Source organism: Lineus longissimus, chromosome 1 (assembly GCF_910592395.1).
Source record: "Lineus longissimus chromosome 1, tnLinLong1.2, whole genome shotgun sequence".
NCBI classification, from domain to species: Eukaryota; Metazoa; Nemertea; class Pilidiophora; order Heteronemertea; family Lineidae; genus Lineus; species Lineus longissimus.
In genome coordinates this window covers 15,592,617-15,600,915 of record NC_088308.1, presented here as the reverse complement: position 1 = coordinate 15,600,915, position 8,299 = coordinate 15,592,617, and the positions used below count along the sequence as shown (strand labels likewise).

General features: G+C 41.9%; 1 protein-coding gene across 5 annotated transcripts in view; it reads left to right on the top strand.

The window, feature by feature from the left end:
* The first annotated feature begins 2,726 nt into the window (after window positions 1-2,726).
* Window positions 2,727-8,299, top strand: part of LOC135488681 (H(+)/Cl(-) exchange transporter 7-like) — a 353,896-nt gene continuing 348,323 nt past the window's right edge. For all 5 annotated transcript variants that reach the window (XR_010447011.1, XM_064773357.1, XM_064773347.1 and 2 more), the window contains exon 1: window positions 2,727-2,885. Coding sequence is in view for 4 of the 5 variants with exons in the window: in XM_064773357.1 (XP_064629427.1) it covers window positions 2,784-2,885 (102 nt within the window). In the remaining variant the exon portion in view is untranslated. The remainder of the gene's footprint in view (window positions 2,886-8,299) is intronic.

Below are 8,299 nucleotides of genomic sequence, written 5' to 3'. Positions count from 1 at the left end.
ATGGGGCCTTATTGTTCAGCGTCGCCAAGGAATTCTATTTTTAGAGTCCAATGGGGGGGGGGGGGGGGGGGGGGGGGGCCTTCCCCCCAATGTACTGACTAAAACCTGTCACTTTCAGAGAACGGGGAGGGGGTTTGGGGGACTCATCCCCTAATGTACTGGTTATATATGTCAGAAGGACGGGGTTTTGGGGGCTCCCCAATGCCCATGTCAAACAGTTGTGTGAGTTCACTAGAGATTGCTCTTTACATATTATGGGATGTGATCACGTGATGTGACGTCACCGCGGTATCCTTGGGAATCATGGTAACTGTGGTTGCGGTGCGTCGTGAAAGCAGGATCGGCAAGCGCGGCCCATATGGAATGCGACAAACTATACCGGAACCAGAATTGTCATGGGTCTGCACAAATTTTTTCAGATTCGATGGACATGATGGATATATGAATTTTGTTTACACTTTATACACATACGTAACCATTACACTCACTACGTTGTGTGAGTTAATATGTAAAGAGCAATCTCTAGTGAACTCACACAACTGTTTGACATGGGGGAGCCCCCCAAACCCCCGTCCTTCTGACATATTTAGCCAGTACATTGGGGGATGAGTCCCCCAAACCCCCTCCCCCGTTCTCTGAAAGTGACAGGTTTTAGTCAGTACATCGGGGGGAAGCCCCCCCCCCCCCACCCCCACCCCCATTGGACACTAAAATAATAGAATTCCTTGGAGACGCTGAACAATAAGGCCCCATAAAGAAATAGTCCCCGCCCCGGTAGCTGTCTCATATCTGCTGACAGAAGCAGCTCTTTGTGGTGAAATAATAATTGAATGCATGTCATGACACCCAGGAGTGAGGAGCTTTTTCTCATTTCTGAAACAGTTGCATGGTTGGAATGAATTTCCAAATCAGTCCGTCAAATCTCAATGCAATGAAAATTGAAATGTCACAACTGTCTCCACCGACGTTGTCCTGTATGTCCTAGCAGACGATTCTTAAATAAATGATGTGATTGATATACTTGTAGATTGGAATGAATTATTTCTTCAATGATATGAAAGTTGAAAGCCCTCTGACATGTCCGAGTACAAAAATGCAGAGGCAAGACACATCATGCATGTCATGACACCCAGGAGCTTTTTCTCATTTCTGAAACAGTTGCATGGCTGGAATGAATTTCCAAATCAGTCCGTCAAATCTCTATGCAATGAAAACTGAAATGTCACAACTGTCTCCACCGACGTTGTCCTGTATGTCCTAGCAGACGATTTTTAAATAAATGATGTGATTGATATACTTGTAGATTGGAATGAATTATTTCTTCAATGATATGAAAGTTGAAAGCCCTCTGACATGTCTGAGTACAAAAATGCAGAGGCAAGACACATCATGCATGTCATGATACCCAGGAGCTTTTTCTCATTTCTGAAACAGTTGCATGGTTGGAATGAATTTCCAAATCAGTCCGTCAAATCTCTATCCAAATGGAACTTTAAGACCACTCTATATTTGTGCAGTAGTGTTAAAACTGACTTTTTGAAGTAAAGTACGTAAATCGAGAAGAAGAGGACGTTTACTTCGTCTGCAATGAAATGTCACAACTGTCTCCGCCGACGTTGTTGTCCTGTATGTTCTAGCAGACGATTTTTAGATACACTTCAAGACAGTGGCGCCGGTGTGAATAAATCTACTTGCGTGATTGGTCAATGGCTCATGACGTCATGAAATAATTGCGTCAACAATGGGAATCATGGTAACTGTGGTTGCGGTGCGTCGTGAAAGCAGGATCGGCAAGCGCGGCCCGTATGGAATGCAACAAACTGTACCGGAACCGGAACTGTCATGGGTCTGCACAAATTTTTTCAGATTCGATGGACATGATGGATATATGAATTTTGTTTACACTTTATACACACACGTAACCATCACACTCACTACGTTGTGTGAGTTATCAAAAATCAAAACACATATGTCGGGGGGGGGGGGTAAACCCCCTGAAATTGAAGTGTGATTAAAAAACAGTGTGAATATTCATGTGGTTCTCTCTCGGAGCTCAGAATAGTCGAGTTGCTTCATTCGCGCGTTTATCTCTTCTGGCGGCCATTTTAAGTCAAATTTAAGCCATTTGAAACGAATCCATGGACTTGAGAAACATTGTTTACATTGGATACGTCGTATGCACTTTAACCATAGTAGCGCTTCGCAAGCCTTCGGCTTTTCTGCTGCGCGCTTATCACTATCACTAGTAGGCCTATCAGCCTCGGGGAAATAGGACTATCAAAAATATCATCCAAGTGCTGCTACCTGGGCTTCATCATCAAACGATGCCTAGGTTCTTAATTCATGTGTGCAGCATTCTTTCTTAATTTCTTCTCTCACAAAATCCGGTTCTCTCAAAGACTCAAACAAATTTGGAGCCACGTTCTGGAACTACTTTCAGTTGGGAAAAACACAAGATATCTTATTTGACTACGAAGTAAACAGTCCAGTTCACCCGATACATGCAGTAGGCCTAGTCTACTGCCGCCCCTTCCACCCAATGCACTGGCTAAAACATGTCAGAAGGACGAAGGTTTGGTCAAACATATAGGCTATATTAGTACGCATTCGTATTTTCCCGCGCTAGGAACTTCTCAACTTCTATTGACGTCACCTTATTCGGTCTAGAATATCGCCAACATCGATGTGTACATCATGACATCGAGGATGATATAACAAATCGCCGCGTTGACTTTAGTTTCCGGAGTAGGCCTGAGTCTGTCACGCGTTATTGATTGATAAATATGGCGAGTTCGGCAGACGACAGTTTTCGTAACGAGAGAACACCCCTTCTAAGTAAAAGGAAAATGAATACATCAGGTTCTGGTAGTGCTGATGATGATAAGGTAGGCGTTGTGACCACCGGGCACAGGCAGTTGGAAGTAAGAGCGCAACCACACGTGTCCACAGGTAGTTGGAAATAAAGAGCACCACCCCCCACACACTAAAAATAAACGTAAAATAAATGGAAGGCACCGCAGTGTAGGCCTACAGTCTAGCTCATATTAATATCAACACCTACAACTTATGATATCTTCTCAACGGCTTATGATGAAAGACGCGTGGACCGGACGCCCGTTCATGCCTGACGCCCGGTCTGCATAATCCATGATTGCAGGTCACGTGCTGGAAATCAACGCACGTGGTCCACACTTCGCATTTCAATACCAAATACGGATATGGATTTTCCCGGGAATTTCTTGCGGGAACTCGACAGCTTTATTAATGTAATATTGCACACATTTGACACCTTGGCAGGTCTGATGCACCAGCAAGGCCCCCCAAACCCCCCCCCCCCCCCCCATGCAAATAATCGTAAAAATATACAGTGGACTCAAAATTGTCCCCCTCAATCACAATGAATTCCGTCTCGGATGCATGCGTATAAATCGGTCAACACTGTCCCCATTCCTGTACATATTAGTAAAATACAGACCACCAATTTGACCCCCCCCCCAGCTCCTACCTATAGTCCCCCTTTAAGAAACCATTTTCAAAACACTGGGAAAACCCAACGTCCAGCTACCACTCGCGTGCATTTTTGTTGACAATGACATTAGAACTACGCACGTGCGATTGTTTACAATTTCATTTCCCGCGAAATCTCAACAATCCGTTGACATGCAAGTGTGGATTGAAAATAACACTCACCAAGAGGGGCGGGAAGAGGTCGCGTCACAAAATAAATCCAAAATTGGGATGTGGGTAATAAAATATTTTTTGTAAACATAAAAGTTTGGTAAAACGTGTGAAAATAATACCCAACTTCATGCTTTACTAATTACTAAAAAATATCGTATATTTTGAGCGACCTTACGATTTTAGAAAGTGAAAGTATTTCATTACATCTCTATTTGGGGTTTGATCTGTTACCATTTCATTTTGGTAAAGGTAGTCTGTAGAACTCGGCGTGGTAGGGCCGGGCGTGGGCGTCGGGCATGATCGGGTTCTTAACTATTCAAAGGTTTTTCAATGTGGTTTGCACCAGGTTGTCACAAATGTTGCTGTCTGTATGATCATGATGATTAGGGCATGGGTGGGAATGATTAATCCGGTTTACCGTCTGAGAGATTTTAAAAGATGAGGCTTTTTTTTCATTTTTCATTATTCATTATCGGTTTACAGCTGAATTTACTGGTCAAAACACGTGATTCGGCAAGTTCTAGTAAATTGAAATCGCATCAGTCATCAACATGAGGCATTGACAAAATTTCATTATTATGGTGAAGACCCTACCCTATCAAGTTTTTATTGTGTTTTTCAATCAGTTTAGGTAAAGATGAACCACTGACTGGAAAGATTGTTTGAATAAAAAAATAATGGCAACAATAAAATAAAGAGCTTTTTTGAAAAATAATTATTATAATAGAAAAAATTTGAAGTATGCTCTGAACCCATGCGCAATGGTGTTCAAGTTGTAGCACAGCCAAAGTAAGGGCTTACTGGACTTTGCACAAAGAAAGCAACTCAACGCACAACAGTCCATAGGTGTATTTTCCTATAGCCTGTTCATCCTATGATCGTGGTAACATGGGGAGTTATCATTGCAAAAGTAGGCCAAACGCAAGCTGGTGTCGATCAAGCTTGCACTCATAACTCTAGCAGTAGCACAATACAAGCCATGACTCCAGAGTACATAAGGTTACACATAAGGTTTTATATATAGACTGGCTTCCAAAGAGATGGAATACTATTTTTTGTTGCAGGTGATTCACTGGCAGTTAAAGGGACAATTACCTTGTCACATTAGGTTGGTTTGGAATATGAGTTTTGCTAAGTTCTTGGTGATGGATAGGTGGTGCCAGCATCTAACCGAGCATATATTTGCCTTTATGGTCATAGAGGGCGCTACCAGTGCAAGTCACTGGCAGTTAAAGGGAGCTTGTGACATTAGGGTAGTTGGGAATATCTATTTTGGCTTGTTCATGGGGATTGATAGGTGGCACCTTTGGTGCACTTTGACCTATAATTATACTATACATGTGGCATGTTTCTTAACCAGGATGAATTCCTAACCACCAAATATCTATACGGTGAGCACTCGGCTCCCGGACTAATTAGAAATAGATACAAAGAAGTGTTCAAACTAAGTCAAACCTCACTATGATGTACATAAAAGTTGTAAGTTATGATGTAAACTTGTTAAAAATGAACTGTGTGATATTCGGACCATTACTGTCACATTCACTACTCAAGTCCATAGGATGAGCACCAGGACCTGGGGGATACACGGGCAAAATTCGTGAGTAAAATTGATATAAATTTTATTTAAAATTTGTATAAAAATTTTCATATAGATCTTATATAAAATTAATAAAACATAAATTTGTTATTAATAAAATAAGAAAAATGTATATAAAGTTTATATAAAATTCCTTATATAAAATTTATTATTAATCTTTCATGTAATTTTTATATAATGGTAGGTGTTCCTCATTCCATTCGTTATTATTCCTCATCCCTACTATGATTTTCATTACATGTACTACATGTATTAGGCTTGCTTTGAAATGAAGGAATTTGAAAAAGAAGATTTTCCAGTTCTCAGTAAAGTCAGCAGAATTGAGAAGACAGATGGCATATCTCATTCCTCACCATGTTGTGAGTGAGATAGGGGGATATGCCGCGTTATTGTAAGCAGAAGTGATAAAGTAACCGACGCCTCATTTGAATTGCCGGCTACTTCTCTCGACCACCTGAGCTGGCCTCTTGAGTCAGAGCAATGATCTGACCTCTCATCACCATGCAGCAGAGATGACTGTCATCCGTGTTGACGTGCAGGCAACACAGTGAGGATGGCACAACGCAAACCTCCAATTGCGTTTGGACGTAACGTGAACAGATTGTTACAATATGCACTTATTGTATTTGTATATCGCGCCAGGCAAGTCACGTGACCTTAGTGACCGCCCACAATCCTGTTCGTTGTGTACCAAGATGGCTTTCTTCTAATACATTCGTTCGATTACATCGTCGTTATTTATTCCTTGTCACCCATAACCAGAGCTTGTAACATGGTGACAGCTAGTAAAAATGGAAAGAATAATGTATAGAGACTCTGTAGAAGACCTTAGATATCTGCACACCCGCTTGAGAGAGTGTTAAATATCGTCTGAAGTACTGCATGCTGCACTGCCGCTTCGAACTTTCCAGACACATGTGAACGCGTGTTGGTGTTGTTCATTTCATCCAGATGGCGCCACCTGACGATCCCCCAATAGGAGGTGGTGCTGCTGCTGCACCTGCTGTTGTTGCTGCTCCTGTCATGAATTTGCCTCTGACAGGCATAGCACCTCCGTCAGCTCTCGATGTTGATGATGGTGATGTCATTGGTAACTAGAAGTTGTTGAAGCAAATGTGCTCCAACTGTGTTGTGGTGGCCAAACTAGATGGAAAACCTGAAGAATTCCGTATCGCTTTGTTTTTGCACTCTGTTGGTGCAAAGGCACTCAAGATAGAACGTGACCATCTGTTAAGGTTTAATCACACTTAATTAACTGTCCACAAGACTTACAGTCCAAGAGTCTTTTAGAAATAAAGGCAACTATGATGAATTACTATAAAATCACTTAGGATCCTGAAATGACCATTTCAAATCAAAGACAAAATACTAGCACTCAAGTACGAACTGAATCACAATGAGGGAGCATCCATTAAGTACGTACGCACTGAGGGGGGGAGGGGGGTCTATGAAATCCGTACACTATGCGTACAGGGGGGGAGGGGGGTTAATGGTCTTGCGTACGCAACCCAAGAACCATTTTTTGAACAAATAAAAAATAAATATTATCATAATAATCTTCTCCTCTTTCTTATTCTTATTTGGATAATCATACTTGTTCTTCACAAGATGTGTGAACTCCTACGCTTCTGAGTTCGGATGTTACCCGACTACAATGTTTTATCAAAATTGGCATTTTCGAGCATACGTACTTAATGGATGCTCCATGATAGCAAAGATTGTGCTTTGAACTGTAAATATAATGAATAATGCGCACAAACGTTTCTGTCGATTGTCTTTACAGAATTTTGAACACACTATGCTTTCACAACAGACTTTTCTGAACACTATTGATCACACTACAAACTTGTCTCATGCTCTGTTCCTCTACTCTTAACACTCTCCAATTCAAAGATTGAATAACCATAAGCGCTATGAAGGAGAGGTTACTAGCACATCACTTCATTTTCTGACATAATCTTTGAACTTAACAGGCTCTTGCCTCACTCTGGTGGAGCGGCGAAGCTCAATAACAGGGTTGGGCACAACACTTTCTGAATGATCAGAACTAGAATGAGACGACACATCGACTTGTGGAGTCGGAATATCAGTATCATTATCCTGAATTTCCTCAAACTGTTGTGACAAAACAGGCGGCGGTGTTTCAGTTGTTTTACGTAGGTCCACTCGATTCCTACAGAAAGTTCCCGTATCAGTTTGGATCTTGTAAGAACGATTTCCATCACCTGACTGTACAACACCCTTTTTCCAACTCTTGGCTCCCTTTTTGTATGGTTTCATAGGCACAACGTCACCATCCTGTAGCCTCGTCAAGTCTTTAGCTGAACGATTATAGTACTTAGCTTGACGTGCTTGTCCTTCAACCATTTTCTCGCGAATATCAGGATTTACCGGTTTACATTGCAACATCGTTGACCTCATGGGTAACAACGTACGTGTTCTGCGATTGAACATTCTCTGAGCAGGACTACTATCCAAACCTTGTGTCGGAGTGTTGCGGGTCTCCAACACAGCAAGATACTGGTCTGTGCCAGACCTTTTAGCCTTGCGCAATGTCTTCTTGGCGGCTTTCACAGCAGATTCCACCTTGCCATTGGACTGGCTGTGACGCGGGCTAATAGTGACATGATCAAAGTCCCACTTTTGAGCAAAACTAGCAAATTCGGAAGAGTCAAATTGTCACCATTGTCACTCACAAGTTCTTCAGGAAAACCATAGCGTGCAAAATGCGCTTTCAGATTTCTAATAACCTCTACACTAGAAGTAGAACGAAGTCTATCGATCTCCCTGAAATTGCTATAATAGTCTACAGTAATGAGATAGTCTTTGCTATCCCATTCAAACAAATCACAACCAACCTTTTCTCAAGGTCGTGACGGTAACTCGTGATTTTGCAGTGTCTCTTTCTGCTGACAGCTTTCAAACTCGCGACATATCTCATACAACTGAATATACTCCTTCAATTCACTGGTCATCCTTGGCCAGTATAAAGCTTCTCTTGCGCGACGGAGACAGGAT